We start from the raw sequence: 19,349 nt of genomic DNA, 5'->3' as shown, positions 1-19,349 counted from the left end.
CCCTTTGGTATGCCCGACGTACGCGACTGTCACCCCCTTCTTCCCATTAAGAGCTTAATCCTTAAGCTCTTTCGTCCACAATTCAGATCTATCCCTCAAAAGATGTTCTTAAACATAAAGTTTCCAACTTTATGGTATTGCATGGCTAATAAGACCTTTACATCAAAACCCTATCTTTTTGACCCATTAAGACAACCTAGATCATGCATGGAAGGAAACTAATGCCCAAGATCACATTTTTATGGTTCCTAATAACTCCATAATGGATAAAGTTTCCAACTTTATCCATTAGAACGGTCCAAACAACCAAGATCTAGTATTTAAGTCTCAAAGGGACCAAAAGTGCATCTTTTTTTCAACTTAATACATTAAGTCCAAGCCTCCAACCTTTAGATATGAATCAATGTGATGTTTAGATAGATAAAGTTTCCAACTTTATCCATAACAAGGTCACAAACTTTCAACATCTAAACTTTATGCACTAAAGTGACCAAAAGCTCATAACATACAAAACTAGCTAGATCTAACAAATGCATCATCAAGATTCAAGCTTTATACCTCTAGAAGAAAGATCAAGGTGAACAAAGTCTGTATCTACAAGCTCCAATGCAACCAACACTTCTCCAAAGAGCTCTTTCTTCTCCATGATGCACCAAGAACACTCCAAAGCACTCAAGAACACCTTATTTTGCTCAAAAGGCTCAAACTAGGGTTAGGGTTTTCAAGGGAGGGTGTTGGAGAGGTGGAGGCTGAGAATGGAATGGGTTTGGGGAAGTTAAGGAGCTTAAATAGGGTTCAAACCACGAAAATAGGGTTTGGGTTCTGATCGCGTACGCCCATCATACTCCTAGTACGCCTAGCTTACTAGGGATTCCCAGTTGCCCAACGTACTTCCTGTACGCCCAGCATACTAGACTAAGCCCGAAACCTTCCTAACTTCTAACGATCATAACTTCTTCGTTCCAACTCCGTTTTCGATGATCTTTGTATCCACGGAAAGGTATTGAGGAGCTCTACAACCTTATCTAATTACTTTTGACTTAAAACACATCGAAATAAAAATATTAATTCATAATAGAAGTCTAAAACACCACTTTTCCCATTTTACCCTTTGACTCCAAAGCACAAACCGAACTCTTGGATCACATAATCTACATTACCCACATCTAAATGGGTCTACACCTCTCTTTCCCAAAGCCTGAAGCCTTTTGATACTTGATCTTCGGGTCATGGCCCTGTATTATGAAGCGACTCGAAACAAGGTGTTACAGGTTGTTAACCCAAGAGTCCAATAACGAATCCTTGCCCCATTTAGCTATACTTTTAAACCATAAACTGCTGAAAATCTTGACCTCATAAGCTAGAGTAGATAATCTCTTCATCTTGTTATTGAAGATCATACCATTCCTATACGCTTATATTGTCCGTAGCAGTGCCCTTGAAATTGATTCAAGAAATCTTGAGACATGTTGCCCACACTATAAGTCGAGTTTATCCCTAGGAAGGCATCAGATGAGTCATTCAAGATAAGATAATTCCACCAAATGATCAAGATCCCACGAATATGGGAATCTCCTTGGCTATGGAACAGTTCTTGAAAATGTGTATCTTGTGCTCCTCTCAAGCATTGCCAATGCCAAGCAGATACATGGTCGATGAAATGATTACTCCCTCCATGCGAAGTTGAATCTAGGTGTTATACTATATCTTTAAAATTGAATTTGTATGCATTAGCAAAGAGATTAAGTGTGGTACTGGGAGACGGTAGGGAGGAGAGTTAGGATGCAATCAACAATGAATCTCTCTAGCTTCATGGATTCAACAATGGTGCTCTCATCGGCGATGGCACTGGCCGTCGGAGAAAACAAAGGGAGAAGAAAGGTCATGCGATAGGGAAGGGGAGAGGGTGAGGGAGATGGAGGGGGCGGAGGGTGGGACCATTCATATATTTATATTAATTATTATAATATATTAAATAATTAATAAATACAAAAAAGAGGAGGGCTAATCGATCATTTTAAATCGACTAAGGACAAGAGTTGCAAATACCAAACCACATGGACTGATAATGGGAGAAGGAGATGGTTAAAGTTTTAGGATATGGACAATCAATAATTTTTGGCAAACTACAAGGACAATTTATATAATTCATTCAAAATTATTTCAAATATGTTGTCATGTCAATGATTTTACTATCATATCATTGTCAAGTCAATGGTGAAACAAGTTACATTTTACTTCTTTTCATTTAAATTGAACAAAAATAAAACCAGAATGGTAAAACTTCCTCGATTTTTTTTGAGGTGCCTAGGTGAATCAAAATAAGATTTGTCAAGAACTTAGAAATGATTATTGCAACTTCATCTAAGATTCAGGTTTAGAGAACATCAAACAACCGTAGACTTCTTCAAGACAAATCTGTTACCTTTAATGTCATCAATATATATATTTGAACATGTATGACTATAATCTCAGACAATGTTCATCAAGATCCGATCTCAAAAAAATAACTATTATAAGTTGTAATTACAATTAACATTAAAAAGAATTTTGAATTTGAAGAATACATTCAGATAAAAAACATATGTAGAAATGAAATCTTGGATTGAAGTGTTCTAAATTCAAAACTTTCTTTGAGTTGTTAACAAGGTGTTGACTGATTTTACCTATCAAGTTGGCTGAGTCTTGTCCTTGTCCTTCTTCCCAGCAAGAATCATTGAAATCTGAAGACCTCTTCTCAATGCTTGACTGAAAAGCAATTTTGTTTGGAACTCTGATACAAAAGGGAACCATGATAGTACGACAATTGGCATAAATATTACCAATCCCATCAAGCACTCATATGCACGTCCTAACTCCATTACCGAGTCCCAAAATCCTATGACTTTTACATAAGGCTTGCACGCTTGAGCAATCTTCATAGTTCCATAAAACAAACACTATCAATAAATATATTTTAAATAATGACAGTACACTTGGGGGAAATGGAAGGAGTGAGATAAATTAGTAAAAAGTTAAGACTTATTGGGGAAAGTCCTAGTTCCATGACATTCTCTATTAGTTCATTCTTTCTACATTAAGTAAAAAAGAAACACATAGGTTTGACTATTGTTTTATTTTTTCAAAATGCTTGATAAACTGATTAACTATTGTGAAAATTTGAACCAACAACTTAAGAAGCTGTTTTTTTCCCATCAACTCATGTATGAGTAAAGTGGATGAATAGTTAATGATGTTTGTCTGGATCTGGATAAAGTGTTGTTTAGGTAAGATCTGTCTCTAATCCTAATAAACCATTTGAATGAAACTAAATGACTATTTTACTTACATTTCACAATATTCATCAACTTTAATGTGACGAGTTGGGAGGAAAAGAAAAGGACACATAGGTAATAAAGGCCAAGTTAGTGTTAAACCATTAAGCCAGTTTTTATGTCTCAACCCATTAAGTCATTTTTTCTAGTTGAAGTGAGATTAACAGCCATGTATAGTTATCTCGATTAAGTGTTTAACTCATTAAGCCTATTAAGTAAAAAAAAACGCCACTCAAGTCTACACTGATCCAAAGGGTTACTTACCAAGATGAATGCCCAACCAGTTGGCACAAAGGCAAGGAAGGCAACAAATATGTCACTGATGGTCAGGCCACATACAACAAATAAGACCGTCATGTTCGAAAGGAAGACAAGGAAGAGAAATGCCTTTAAGATCCTGAACATGAGCTGTAAATATGTGCCAAACTGTTTGGCCATTGAGACCAACTGACAAAAAGAGTATACACCATACAATTAGGCTTTCAAGATTTGCATTGCCTTTCTAGGTCTACCACATAATCATAGATAATCAACTTAGTTTTTTACCTTCAATTCTAGAAGAGCAGATATCAAGACCAACCATGAAAGCGCATAAACCTGACAAAATAAAATAATTAATGAGAATAGATTGCACCCTATACAAGACCAATAAACTAGGAAGGAGGAAACAAACCAGTATACTTTTGCTGCCACCTGCAATATTAAGACGATACACAAGTCCATACTGATAAATGAAGAACCGACACGCAAGTATAATTTCAAGAATTCTGCCTCTTTTGTTTGTGTACTTAAGATGCTGCTGTTCTGCATCCCACCATGATTCCCAACTTTTATTTTGTGCAATTCCAATCCCACCACGATTTCCTACCCACCTTTTCCAATCCGTCCAATCCTCCACCGTTTTCTGCCAGTCAATTCCCAAAGGATTGAACACAAAAGGAGCGAACAACCATGAAGCAACCAGGAACCATATCGAGAACGTAATGAATAAGTATAGATTTGAACTTCGGTATGAGTTCCCATACGCCTGATAGATAATAAGCAGAATAGCCAATTCTAGCCCTTTCACAAAGTGACTACGCGAATACAGCCTGTAATTATCTGCAAATTTTGCATGGAAGACAATAAAACCACGACCCGTGGCGCGATATTTTGAACCTCCATGTAGAATTGTTCTTCCAAAGTAATGTGCTTTCGTTCCAAGCTGGAAAGTGAAAAACACAGAGGCTAGTTGGAGTTGCATTACGATAAAGTCGCGTAATGCGGTGCGAAATCCTCTTTCTAGACTTATTTCCATAACTATAGGAAGCATGAGAAGTAAACCGAGCTGAAAGACAGATTGGATGACTAAAGCTTCTTCTAGGGCTTTGTTGCTATTAAGACTTTCATCTTCTACTATTCGCCCTCCCAACCCACTCATAACCATATATATACGTCCATATAAAAATGCATAAACAATAAGCACAGTAACCTGGATCAAAAGAAGTTATTTAATGCAAGTAATAATATTGTAAAAGTAATAAGTAAATAGAAGTAGTTTTTATTTTGTTATACCATGCTGCTAAAGTAGAAACCAACTGTGGTGTAGTAGAATGACAACATTCGGTAAAAATCAAAGCGGCGACCAAGTCGGTAAACATCACGGCTAAGTGTCTGTTCACCATTTCCATTTGCAACTTTGGATTCAAAAAGGGATATCTGATTCATACCAACATCACGGCCCTTGCCTACTTGGATATATTCATAATGTGTGACATAACCTCCACGCAGAGTTGAACTATAACCTGGAAAAATGTAGGGCAGTTCAAGAACATAACTTTAAAGACATTAGAACTAGTTTTGCACTATTTTAAGTCTTTGTTGTGTGGAAACAGTTCTACAACATAATATCTTTGGGATGATGAGAAAGTTTACCTGAAAATATATCGCCGCTCATGTTGATGGTTCTTGAAGCTTTACTTATGCCACCCCTTGTGATGTGAAAGAGCCTGTCAAATATATCTGGGTGACCGTAATGGAATCGCACCCTGTGAAGCATAAATATTCTAACTATTAATGAATTCATAGAGCAAAGTTGATATTTCATTTAACCATTTTTCATTATCATACCTCAGAGGGTCTGCTAAAACCCTTTGGCCAATTGTCACAAAACTTGTCTCCTGGTTGGACGTGAACCAAGCTAGTGATGATACACTGCAAAATAATTCAACGAGTGAAAGAATTAAGGTAACCTTCCATTCATTAAAAGTTTTGGCCAACACAAGTTAGAAAGGCTTTGTCGGGGCTTATATGATCAATGTGTGTGTTGTAGTTTAGTGCTAAAAACCATAGAGAATGATTGGTTATAGTGGCCGGAAATACAAAGGAAAATAGATGGTAACATGGGACAAAAAATTAGGTGTTATCAAAATCCTTTTTACTAGAAAAGGCATTACTTCAATTGTGGGTTACAATGACCTGATACAACTTCTATTTATAAGCCAAAATGTAATATTATATATATATATATATATATATATATATATATATATATATATATATTGTTGGTGATTTTAGTGTTACCATGTCATTTTATGTAATTGGAACTTACATGTGAGCTAAGGGGCTTCATAATTTGTACTCTAATATATGTATAGGTATGTGCGAAGTGCACGCATGTATAAGATCAACTTAGAAGTAGGTTCAACGACAAGTCAGGAGTCCGGGGGCAGCGCCCCTGGGTCTGGGGTTTCCAAAGGGGCAGCGCCCCTTTGGCGGGGTCTAGGGGTAGCGCCCCTAGTGGGGTCTAAGTGGCAGAGACCTTGGCTGGGGTGATTATCTTGAGGTTGATTATGGTAAAACTGATCAAATTCGTCAGTTATGGAAACCATTGATTTCCTTATTAAATTCCGGATTTCCTTGACTTGCTTCCAAAGCAACCCATAACGGCCATCTCTAAGAGCCAAACTCTAAATCTCGTTTATTATATAAACGACTCTTCACTTTGAGAAGAGGGACGCAACCATTAGCTCTCTTTTCTTCAGACGAACATAGAATCCTTCCGGAAATTTGGCTTACGATTTTGTGCCTAGATTCGTACGTGTCATCTTGGATTATCCTAGGCTGAATTTCTTGCAACCCAGGCATAGGGTAGAAATATCAGTTCGGAAAGTGTTCACACGATCCAATGGGTATCCAGATCTCCAACATAAACCCTAATTATTCCAACATATATAACTTTAAAGGTATATAAGCTTAGACATCCAAGCTCATTATATTACTTCGTTTTGTATCATATATGCATTGTAATCGTCCAAAGTTCTTAAAATTCAAATACTAACTTGATTTACTTCCAAGATTTTTATAAATTCTACCATTATCTTCCTCTTAAGTAATTTTCATTTTCAATTATAATATATAGCCTGGTAGGTCTGCAGAAAGATGTGATGTAAGAGTAACATAATAGTGAAATTTTGAAAATCTTGAAAGTAAATCAAGTTAGGGTTGAAGTTTAAGAGCCTTATAATGCATATATGATACAAAACAGTGTATTATCTTAGGTTTGGATACCTAAGCTTATATACATTTAGGGTATATTCACTTCTCCCATATATATGAGATGCAAGTGGGGAATGTGGCTTTTGGAAGGTTTAATATCACAAGCTTTATAATAAGTAAATATGAAACTATACAGACCTTCCGGTGAAGATATGTTCTCTCAACCCCAATATTGTTGGTCTACGTTGGCCACGTTGATCCTTATGAAATTCCTCCAATACATTTCTCATTTTGAATGCTTCCTCAAAGTAATTGTCCTATATATATAATTTAAGATATTTGACAATGCTTCTAAAAGATAATAAAAAAGAAACTTTTGTAAAGTACTAAATTACCTGATTCATGTCGATTGTCTGCAACGCTTCTCCACGAGTAAAAATAATCGCATGATTTTGGTTTTCAGGTTTTCCTTCACCGATTTTTGAAGGATTACCTGGAAGCTTGATACGGTATATTTCCTATCATGCGAATATGCCATGATAACAATTAACACCAAAAATAAACAAAGGTAAACTTTAATCCATCATCAATTAGTTATTTTATTCATGTTAGAATGTTTATGTGTGATAATTCTCATTGAGCATAGAGATTATCTTTCCCTGGATTAGGGTTTCCCTCGGTCTATATATTACATTTCCCTAGTTTTAGATCAAGATGATACACATAAGTATTATTGAGTTTGTGATTATATTGTATCATAACTAGGTTAGACTATGCCCATTGGTGACAAAAAAATCAATCGGTCACCAAAATAATATTTAAAAAAATGAGAAATTGAAGCAAAACCCACCGACGGAGTGGGTGTATCAACGGTCAAGTTGGTCATTTTTTTTATATATTTTAAGCTACTTGTCTTAATGAAAATGAAACCTAAGACTTTTATAGGATAAAATTATATATCCAATAAAATTAAAAATTATCCATTTTAAAAAATACTGATATTTAAAACTTGTTTTATCTATAAATAAAGTATGATATCATCATATTTTCATATCGAATCTCCATTCTGTATTTTTAATCTCTTTTGATTTGTATTTTCTAAATATGGATGATTCGTTTCCAAATTTTTACATAAATCTTGGAGTCTCTTAAAATTATTCTAATCCTCAAAACTCTTTATTTTTTTTTCAAATCCCAACCAAGACCATGTTACAAATAATCTTCAAACATCACAAAATACTGAAAAACAACCACGAGGCTATAAATGGAATGATGTTGAAAATGTCGCTTTAATATCAGCATAGCATGGTGTTTTGCTAGTGAAGATAAGAAGTGTGGAAAAAACCAAAAAAAAAGCATCATTGGGGGAACAAATAAAGGAATTGTATGATGCCGATCAGGCTGAATATCCATAAAAGCTTAATAGCAGGAACGAAGATCAAATGAGTGGTCATTATAAGCAACTGAGTGAAAATGCACAAAAGTGGGTTGGTGTTTATAAGGAAGCAAATCGCCGAACAAATGGAATGAGTCAGAACGAGAAAGATGCTGAGAATGAAGCCCATAAAATTTATGAGGCAAGTAGGAACAACTTTAACGACATTATTTTTTTTAATGAAGTTATGTGTAAACACGAGAAATGGGTTTTAGAGTTACATCGTGACATAACATGTTATCGTCCTGAATGTGAAGCGGGTAATGAAAAAAGTGGTGGTAGCACAAAAAGATCAAGGACTACTAAAGAAGGGTAGTATTGTGTCCATTCCAACCCAAAAATGCCAACTAGAGAACAGTTAAACATCTAACATGCTGTGATGCAGCTAAAAAAGGGAAAAGGTAAGGCTTCTAATGAAATTACTATAGAACTTCATTCACTGTGTCTTACTAGAGAAAATAAACTTGAAGTCATGAAAAAAGAATCGAATTGGATAAAGAAAGGGATAAAATGGAAGAAAGGGAGCAAAAAATAAACAAAATGGAGCTAATGAAGATGCAACTTATGCATCTGAACACACTGCTACAAAAGTATCATTTATCACTTGAAGAAGAAAACATGAAACATTTTCTGATGTCAAAGTTTTATGAAAACTAATTACCATTCACTATGTGTTTTATTTTTGGTTTATCTTCTAATGCACTTGTAAGACATTTTATTATGGAGTTTTATGTGGCATGTATTTGTAAGATATTGTACTTTTGTATCTCACTTATTTGTAATATATTTTATTAAGTAATGTTGTTGTTCATAAATCCTTTTTACACATTGAGTCGTCAGTATCATATTTATTGAACATTGAGCTGTCAATTTCATCATATCATCTACCAAATCGAATATTATCTTCATTTTCAGGTGTCAACCTTGTATTGGATGCTTAGATTTTATTTAGATAAAGCAATTTAACATCATCATTATTCATAATTATATAAAAATTAAATCATTTTTTTAGTATCAATAGACTATAGGACCATTATACATTAATATCCAACACTAACTCTTCATTTATTTTACCTCTTTGAAAAATGTCTTATAATGAAAACTCATCTAGTTCGAATAAATATTCAAAATGGGAAGCACAGGTCGTTCAACATAATCGAAAACTTGATGAACTCATCATTGAATTATTAATATAAGATCACCCTCCCATATCAAGAAGCGGGTATTGTGATTAAGAACGTGAGCAGGATGAGACACGTTTAATGGAGGACTACTTTTTTGAAAACCAACATATTATCAAGATACCTTTCAGTGTAGATTTCGTATACAAAGATCACTATTTATCCATATAGTGAAAATTGTTACAACTAATGACCTATATTTTCAACAAACACTACCGGTAGACAAGGTCTTTCCTTATTGCAAAAATATCATACCTATGCAGGTCTTGGCATAGGGGACATCAACAAATGCACACAATGAGTATTTGAGAATGAGGGAAATTGTGACAAGGGATGTTGTAATAAAGTTTTTAGAAGGTATCATTTCATGTTTCAGTACAGAGTATCTTAGAAGGCTCAATGAAGCTGATTTGGCAAGACTACTTCGTATAGGGAGTAACGTGGATTTCTAGGTATGATAGGAAGCATTGATTATATGAACTGGATATGGAAAAATTGCCCAACCGCTTAGGCTAGAAAATATGCATGTAGAAGCAGTAAACCAACAATCATTTTGGAATCCATTGCATTGTATGACTTATAAATATGGAATACATTCTTTCGAACACCAGGTATGTGCAATGACATTAACGTCCTCAGCCGATCTCCTATTTTTGATGATGTCTTAGCAGGCTGAACACCCATACGAGTTACGTTATGAATATACGGGAAACTAATATGGCGTATTATCCCATTTTGATGATGTCTTAGTAGACCGAACACCCATAGGAGTTGCGTCAAGAATATACGGGAAACTAATATGGAATATTATCCCACTGATGGTATATATCCTTCATGGGTTGCTTTTGTCAAGTCAATAACTCCCCCCAACTTCGGAAACACAAGTTGTTTGTTGAACATCAAGAGGCCACTAAAAACGATGTTGAACAAGAATTTGGAGTTCTACAATCTCGTTTTACATTTCTTTGACACCCATTTTTTTATGGACAAGGATATTATGAGGAAAATTATGATTGTGTGTATTATCAATCATAATATTATCGTGGTACATACCTTCACTATTATGATCCATCTGAATTTCTAGATGACAGGTCGACAAATCGACAATGAAGAACCTCTATTGAAGTTGACGAAAAAATTTAGAATATTCCACTCAACGAATTGCAGACCTATCCAGTTATATGACCAAAATGGCACAACTTCATAATAAAGAAGGTCATAACACGCTTAAAACGATTTGATTGAGCATATACGGAAATTTTTTGGCATTAATGGACGATTATGTTGTTTTTGCACCTTCTATATCAGTAATCTTGTATTTCATGTTTTGATTTTAACTTAGTTTATCTATTTTATTAAGTTAAATTGTTTCATAAATGTAAAATACTTTTATTTAGTTTTATATTTAAAATAAATAATTTATTAATTTTAACTAATAAATTATTTTTATTTTTTTTAATAAATATTAATAGAATAAAAAATAATCTTAAAGTTTATTTATATAATAAAAAATGGTTTGACTTGGTTTGCTGACGGGTGTGAAAAGTTAGGGTTCATAGGTGGAAGAGAGAGAATTCTTTTTAATGGATAGTTGGTTTGGTTTTGGTTGTGAACGGGGTAATCTATAAGTACAAACCTATCAAATTTGTTATCACGAATGGCCATTTCAAGAGTGTGTTTTGTCTCAATGCCATCATCGTTGTCTTCAGAATTCCCTCATTAGGAAGTCCTGAAAACATGTCACCATTCTGAACATAGTATGAGCCACACGTGTTGCATCTCATTTTAAATGTTCGACCATGCACTGGCACGTGATAGCGTGTGAGCATGGTTTTGATTTTGATTTTTGGTGTGGTGCCGACATTTGGAATTCTACCAATCCTATTGGTTCATATTTCACCATTCGAGATTTTTTGGGTTCCAATCTGGTTCTATTCATTTTCTCATTTTTATGTGATTTTGAGTTCAAGTTGTCCTCTTAAAACTTCGGGAGGAGATGACAAATGTCTAGTAGTAGTAGTGGACCACGTATTGTTGTTAAGGTGGTAGCTGTTAGACTCACTGATAACAATTTAAACTACTCCAACTTACTTGAATGGAATGAAACTATTCGACTCTATCTCAAGAGCATGAGAATAACCTCCCATCTCACATACATTCCCCCATTTGTGAGGGTCATAACCTATGGTAAAGGAACTAATAGACTACCTTGAGTGTTAATATGAAAGTTATGAAAACTTAGGCATATTTCCATTATAAGTTTTCTATTCGTACTAATACCAGAGGTGGTATCAGATCTAAGTTTTTGAACGAATATGCATTTCCTTCCCATTAGGAAACATTTTTTTTTATGTTTATCAAAATAAGAACCATCATCCTCTCAAACCTCTGATCATTGTATTGCCTTAGTTAGTAAAAGAGGATTTCATGGCAGTTTTTAAGGAGGATCTCGTAGGGGCCACAGGGAACTTCAAAAGTGGTCATAGTAACCGTACCACTAACTCGCAAACTTCTGATGATGTCGAGTGTTACTATTGCCTTGATCTCGGTTATATTGAACACACATGCAAGAAGCTATTGGCTAGAAATCAGAAGGACCCATTCATCACATGTTTCCTCTACTTTTGGAGAACATTAACAATATACTTGGTGATAAGTATGCTCAACTCATGGGAACAGAGAATCCAACTGTTGTATTTACCGGGACATGTAAATCTAGTAAATACTTATTATCCTCTATCTCTAAATGGGTTATAGATTTAGGTGCTTCGGAATTCGAATCACATGACAAGTAATCATAGGATTATTTTCCAATTTCAGTAAACCTATGCCTTCATCCCATGTCACAATTGATGATGGTCGATGGGTCTACTCTACTTGTCCTTGGTTTTGGAACCATTAAACTTATCCCATTGGTTTCATTATATTCAGTCTTGAGCCTAACTAACTTTGTGTTTAATATGTTATCCATCAGCAAAATTATTGTGTTGTAAAGTGTATTGTCTCATTCTTCCTTCATTTATGTTCTTAGATTTATCGACGAAGAAGATTAGATTTATCGACGAAGAATATGATGACCTATATACATATTTGAAATTCAAACACCATACCTATTGACTTCCTCCAATTCATTGTCTCTAATTGAAGCCCACTTTAGATTAGTACATCCTTCTGCACATAATCTAAAGAAGTTATGTCCTGATTTTTCTTATTTATAATCTTTATAGTGTGAGTCATATCAGTTTTCTAAACATCAACGTATTCATTTAAGTCATAAAGTAAATAAAAGGGTTGCATATATTCCCTTTTGACTTAGTCCATTCCGATGTTTGGGGTTTGTATCATGTTACATCTAGAATTAGGTTTAAGTACTTTGTTAATCTTGTTCATGATTATTCTTGACTACTTGAGTTCACCTTATGAAAAGTTGAACTAAGTGTTCGACAGAACCCTATATATTGATAATGCAAAAGAATATTCATCTCAAACCGTTTAGTCTTATATGCACCAAAATAGCGTTCCATATACATCATGTTGCGTTGATGCTCCGACTCTATAAAACCTAAGAGTTGTCATTTACTTGAGGTATCGAGAACTCTTATACTCCAAATGGTTATCCTTAAAACCTTTTTGTCGATGCAATTTCCACTTCCAGCTTTCTCATCAGTTGTATAATCTCAGTTGATTTGGATGTTGGAATTTGACTCTCAACCTTATTCCCTACAAAATCATTGCTCCTCATTGATCCAAAGATCTTTGGTAATTCTTGTTTTGTTTGTGAAACCCGACCACACGTAACTAAGTTGGATCCAAAGTCCTTAAAGCATGTCTTTCTTGGTTAGTCCTAGATCCAAAAAGGATATAAATGTTTTTCTTCTACACTTAATAGATATATTTTATCTTGGTATGTTAAATTTCATGAAAATCTACCCTTCTTTCATGTGTTCGGATCATGAAATCATAGGGACAGTGATGACCAAGGGGCTCTTAGACTAGCTGTATTAGGTTTTTAAAGGCGTCCTCCCTTAAGGGGCTGAGGGTACATGTAACAACCTGAATTTTCCTGTTTTGTCATCGAGGTTAGTTTATGTTATGTATTTTCTTAAGTTAACCTTTTATCTTAGTTGAAGTTAGGTTACAAGGGCCAGAGTGTAAGAAAACGATCATTGATCATGTATATGGACCATGGGGTCATTTTCTCATACATTGAGGGCTTAGTTTGTAACTTATAGAGTATATAACATATCCCAACCCTAAAATCCAGGAATTTCATTCCATTTGCAGCCGACAAACCCTAGAGTGAGAGAGTGTTCTTGAGTGCTTTCCATAATTAGAGTAGAAGTCATTGAAGTGAAGATTGTTGCCCATTTTGGTGGAGTTTGGTGGTGTTCATTAGATTGTGTCCTCTCTATCCAATCCCTAGTGTTCTTAAGAATATTCCAGAAGGTATGTGTACTTTCCTTGAGCTCTTTACTATTCCTTTAAGTCACAATCAATAGATATCCACAGATTGTGAGAAATCCATGGTATAAAGTGTTGTGTTGATCCTCAAAGTGTTCTAACCATTATGGACACTTAATCATAACATGGTATGGTTGAAATCCTCCCTAAATGGTTTTTGATCAAACATGAGAGGGTAGATCATCGGAAAACATTTTTGTAAGGGTCAATTTTCCCACGGGTGACACACCGGTGTCTGCGGCGCGGTGAAGGAGTTTGTGTTTTTCCGATTCGCGATTTGTCGACCAAACCATGGCATGGTCTCACACTACTCGCGGCGCGGAAACTGCGTTGTGTTGGCCACTTTCTGTTTTAGGGATCGTTTTTTAAAGGCTTTTATATACTCTTTTAGGGTGCTTAATTTCTTCCAGAAAGAGTGTCTTCCTCTCTTCATTTCTTCCCATAACTTGGACTAGAGGTGAATCATCTTATCTTGTAATTCTAGTACTTTGTTGCGGAAATCTCATATCCTAGAATGTGTGAATTGATACTAGGATGTTATCGGAATTATGTGCCTGATTGTGAATGATGTATATGTTCGAAATGTCTTGTTCTTTACTATGGAAGGAATGTCTAGGGTGTATTGCCTGCTAGATATTTGATATTATGTTTGTGTGTGAATTGTGTGAATATGATCATGCTAGAAAGAGGGGTATAATTTGATTATGATATGTGATGTATGCATACTATGTTTTTCCGGAAATTATTTTGTCTATGATTATCACAATGCATGCTAGTGATATAACATGCCTATTAAAGTGATGATGTGGTATGCATGATTATATTATGATGAGAATACTGTATGTATTTAATAATAAAACTAATATGGGGAAACATACTTAGAGGGGTGAGGGTAGCAACCTAGACTTAGGTGTTCATCCTACTCGGATTTTCTGATGGCCTAATAGGTTGAAATAATACCGATAGCATAAGCGCTTAAGCCAAGTCTGAAGTTGAGTGGTTTTTTTGAGGCAGTCATTTTGTACATGGTCCATTGATGCTGGGACAGTATTAGTGTTGGCGATTAATGGATGCCAAGTACAAACATCATGTTTGAGTAAGAAGTATCTAATTACAGAAAGATAACAATAAGTACCACTCTCGAACAACAACTCATGTACTTGTATATGCATTGTCGAAGTAGTGAACGCATCACACGGGGGACAGATAACAAGTACCACTCTTAATCTAAAACTCATGTACTTGTATATGCATCGTCGGAGTAGTAAAACAACACACCGGGGACAACATTACTAGTGAGAGTAATGCCTCAGTTACTACATTAGGTCGATTCGGTCACGTTAGTAGTGAATGGGGTATTTCCTTTTGGGTTAATGATAAACATAAAGACTCATAATAAGGAAGTAAAGCGATAATAATGAAGATTAATATTTAAAAATATTATAGTGATGAAAAGTGATGAATAATATAATGATTAATGAAGAGTAATTATTAATGAAGATTAGAACGATGACTAATATCAACTTATTATAGTGATAAAAATATGAAGTATGTGTTGTGGTACAATTTATGAAACCGATTACATGTTATGTGATAATGAAATGACCCGTTTTGGGATATTCATGTTTTTTTAACATTGTACTTTTGATGTACTCACTTAGTAGTTTCTAACACTTGTTCTTTTCTTGTTGTTTTTGCCTTGCATTTGTTCACATATTGTGATTGATTGGCTTGGTGAGGATGGGGCTTTTTGGGTAGTTATGTTCTTTATAGTAGTCGATTGTTGAGATTTCATTTACAGTTGGTTTTCGCAAACTTAAACTATTTTTTAGTGTTGTTTTTTTATGGCAATGTAACTTTGGTGATGTTTTTGAAATAAACGAAAAATAAGACTTATGTTAACGTATTATGTTTTAAATGTTCTTTTAAATAAAAATGAGGTGAAAAATCACGACTTTATAGTTCACGTCTCGTGGTGGACAAAGGTGTAATATAGGAATAGGATTAAAGGGTGTATTAGCCATTCCAAAAAAAGACACTAGCAACTTGTTGGTATATCATACTAGTTCCCAATCCACCTCCACATAAGGCATCCACCCCATCCGCCTCCACTCAACCTCAAGATTTTGTTAGGCAACCAATTCCTCATATCTACCATATGTGAAAACTTTCTACATTAAATTTTGATCCGCTGCCATCTTTCTCGACAGATCAACCTAGCAATGAACCTCATGCCTCTGGTGCTCTATCACATGCAAATACACATGTCCCCTACCTTGATGTTCTCATTTCCATTTAAAAAGGTAAGCATTTTTGTACTTACCTTATTGCCTTTTTTATTTCCTATGATAAGATATTTGTAAATTCTTGATATTTGGTTTCTACATTCGACTCTATTTGTATCCCTAAAACAGTTAATGAAGTTTTGACCCATCCTGGATGACGAGATGTCATGATTGAAGAAATGAATGCTCTTAATCATAACGGTACATGGGTATTGACATACTTACCTTTAGATAAATAGGTGATTGGTTGTAAGCGAGTATTTACTGTGAAAGTTAATCCAAACGGTTCGATGGCTCAACTAAAGGCACAACATCTTGTAAAAGGAATGAAGGATATGTTCAAACCTATGAAGTAGATTAGTCATACACCGTTTTTTGGTGGCTAAGTTATCCTCCATCCATCTATCTGTCTTTCTCTGCCATGTATGACTAGACCCTTTACCAGCTAGATGTCAAAAATACATTTTTACATGGTGATTTACATGAGGATGTTTACATGGAGTAACCACTCTATTTTGTTGCTCAAGGGGAGCAAGGGGAGTATGGTAAAGTCTGAAAATTACAAAAATCTATGTATGGTATAAAGCAGCCCCCTTGTGTTTGCTTTGGATGATTTAACATGGTGATAATAGATTTTGGCTTACAGAGAAGCTCATATGAACACTCGATATTAGTTACTTCGTCTTCTTCTAGATGCATCTTGTTGTATATGTTGATGTGATTACTAGCAATAATGAGGCTAGAATAAAGAAATTAAAATATTTCCTTACATCTCGTTTTTCAAACAAAAGATCAGGTTCCTTTGAAATACTTTCGGGGAATCAGAGTCTTTAGTACTCATAAAGGATTCCTTTTATTTTAACAAAAGTATTGTCGGGATATGTTAAATCTCGTTTGATTAAATCAATATGTGTGAAGTTCCTATGATTATGAATCCCCCCCCCCCCCCCCCGGAGAATCAAGAAAAATGTAGAAGAATTATGGGAAAGCTGAACTATTTGACAATAACACAACCGAACATTGTGTTCCTGATTGATATAGTTAGGCAATTTTTGTTATCTCCAAGAAGCTCACATTGGGATGTTGTTGCCCAATTATGAAATATTTTAAGCGTTCATTGAATTTAAGTATTTATACCAAACTCATGTCATCATGGTATGTAAGGGTTTACATATTTCAACTATGATGGTGACCCTACAAACCAGCAGTCACCACTACATGATACTGTGTTTTTGAAGTGGAAAATCTAGTTTCTTGGAAGAGTAAAAAACAAAATGTTGTGTTCTCGGAAGAGTGCAAAATGTGAAACCAAGGCTACGGCTGAAGATACGATTAGGAAATCTACTTGTCGAAATTGATTTCCCTATATCCAAGCCAATGAACTTATGTTTTGAAAATCAAACAACCATTCACATTGCAAACAATATTGTTTTTCATAAGAGGACCAACCACGTTGAAGTTGATTGTCACTTCACACGCAAATAGATTGACGATAGAACTATCACTACATCTCATGTTCACTATGTCTCATGTTCGAACGACAAACTAGCTTCCTAATGTCTTCAATATTAAAGCAATAATTAGGAGAAAATTTTCTAATATTCGAAACAAGTTGAACATTATTAACAACTATGCTCAAACTTGAAGAGAAGTATTAGAATCTATATATATTATATTTCTCCAGGTAGGCCCGTTGAGCACACGGGCCGACTTTTCTTGAATTAGGGTTTCCCTCTATCTATATATTATGTACGTACCTTCCCTTGTTTTAGATCAAGACGATAAACATAAGTATTAATGAGTCTCCATTCAATACAAAAATATATAGTTACCTCATCTAACGTATGCCCGCCTTTGACTAGAACAGAGTAGTAAACCATCTCAGATCTACCATTGATGGTTGCCTCTCTCTCATCTATATAAGCGACACGTAAAGAAGGATATCTGACCGTTCAAAATATAATTAATTAAAAAATATACTTTTAAATTTTTGATTAATATACGATCATGATCACATAAATGATAAATACACTTACGTCAGCATGAGATTCAAGATGTTAGTATAACACCTTTGATCTCTCTCCTCACTGGATTTCTTTTGAGCACCATAAATCTGGCATGAGACAACATAGGTGAACTTCAAATCAGCCATTGCACTTGCACGTTCTTTGAGATCCATGTGATGGTGAGTCATGTTCAATGTCCGGAATCCAGTAAAAATCTCTATGGAAAAAACTTAAATTATTTAAAAAATATACCGACACTCAAATTTTTTTAATGGATCACACTAACCATCGTCTTCTGAATAGTCTAGGAAGCATTGAAGTTGAAGAGCTTCCTTATAGTACATCATCCCTCTCACTGAGAAATTTTTGTGAATGAGCTTCTAAATATATAAAATGTAAACTTTTAATTAAACTAGCATGCAAAGAGACAAACCTGTTCTGGAAAGAGTCTGCCCCCTATAAGAAACCCATTGACGTGTGGCTTCTGTTTTATCTCCTCCATATATACCTTTAGTTCGCTCTTCAAAATTCTTCCATTCATCTGGTTTTGCATTAACAACCAAGAAAAAAAATAATGTATTTTGATACTATATAAAGAGGACAACAGTCAAAACTAGCTAATATCAATAGTCACCTGGATATATCTTCTGGAGGTAAAACAAAATTGAAATTCCATCTTCATTTTCCTTGTGAAGCTCTTCTTCTGAATAGAGGACATCTTCTTTGTAGTACGGAGTCAAAACACTGACGTTTACATAAACAACAAAATATAATCTTAAGGATAATAATGTAGGGCATCCATGAGTGAAATATAAGAGTGGTTGGAAAATTGCTGACCTAAATGAGAGCATGTCACGGACAATTGGAGCATTTGGCATTTTCATATATAAGGAGTTTGCAAAGAAGGTGATACGCCTACGAGCTTCCAAATTTCTAGGCACATCAAATGCGGATTCCTTAACAGTCAAAAGCATAAGAAGCCTTACCACCTAGGCGCACAAATGGAAAATTAGAAAAAGGAATAATAAGAACAAAATTGTGAGTGTCCAGATGGCAGACGATACCTTTTCCTTCCATGATCTGATTTGCGTTAATCGGACATTGATTCGTGCAAATATTTCCTCTCTGTCATTATAATGATGATGAGCGTGAGCTCGTTCAAGTATCCTACAAAAGGACACAAAATAAAT

General features: G+C 34.9%; 1 protein-coding gene across 2 annotated transcripts in view; it reads right to left on the bottom strand.

Annotated features, from left to right (window-relative positions):
- Positions 1 to 2,496: 2,496 nt before the first annotated feature.
- LOC145166016 (callose synthase 7-like) overlaps positions 2,497 to 19,349 on the bottom strand; it is a 30,213-nt gene continuing 13,360 nt past the window's right edge. The window contains exons 26-41 of one of the 2 annotated variants that reach the window (XM_079084942.1): positions 19,224 to 19,326; positions 18,997 to 19,148; positions 18,794 to 18,903; positions 18,593 to 18,700; positions 18,446 to 18,514; positions 18,190 to 18,376; positions 17,986 to 18,097; positions 7,187 to 7,309; positions 6,990 to 7,108; positions 5,424 to 5,507; positions 5,229 to 5,341; positions 4,869 to 5,098; positions 3,988 to 4,785; positions 3,861 to 3,911; positions 3,579 to 3,761; positions 2,497 to 2,915 (exon numbers count right to left, since the gene is read on the bottom strand). In XM_079084942.1, the coding sequence (XP_078941068.1) occupies positions 2,670 to 2,915; positions 3,579 to 3,761; positions 3,861 to 3,911; positions 3,988 to 4,785; positions 4,869 to 5,098; positions 5,229 to 5,341; positions 5,424 to 5,507; positions 6,990 to 7,108; positions 7,187 to 7,309; positions 17,986 to 18,097; positions 18,190 to 18,376; positions 18,446 to 18,514; positions 18,593 to 18,700; positions 18,794 to 18,903; positions 18,997 to 19,148; positions 19,224 to 19,326 (2,788 nt within the window). In that variant the 3' untranslated portion in view covers positions 2,497 to 2,669. The remainder of the gene's footprint in view (positions 2,916 to 3,578; positions 3,762 to 3,860; positions 3,912 to 3,987; positions 4,786 to 4,868; positions 5,099 to 5,228; positions 5,342 to 5,423; positions 5,508 to 6,989; positions 7,109 to 7,186; positions 7,310 to 17,985; positions 18,098 to 18,189; positions 18,377 to 18,445; positions 18,515 to 18,592; positions 18,701 to 18,793; positions 18,904 to 18,996; positions 19,149 to 19,223; positions 19,327 to 19,349) is intronic. The other variant, XM_079084943.1, reaches the window with a different exon arrangement.

The sequence above is a fragment of the Lactuca virosa genome, chromosome 3, assembly GCF_052849685.1.
Source record: "Lactuca virosa cultivar CGN04683 chromosome 3, Lactuca_virosa_CGN04683_v6, whole genome shotgun sequence".
NCBI lineage: Eukaryota > Viridiplantae > Streptophyta > Magnoliopsida > Asterales > Asteraceae > Lactuca > Lactuca virosa.
This window is presented reverse-complemented; position numbering and strand designations above follow the sequence as displayed.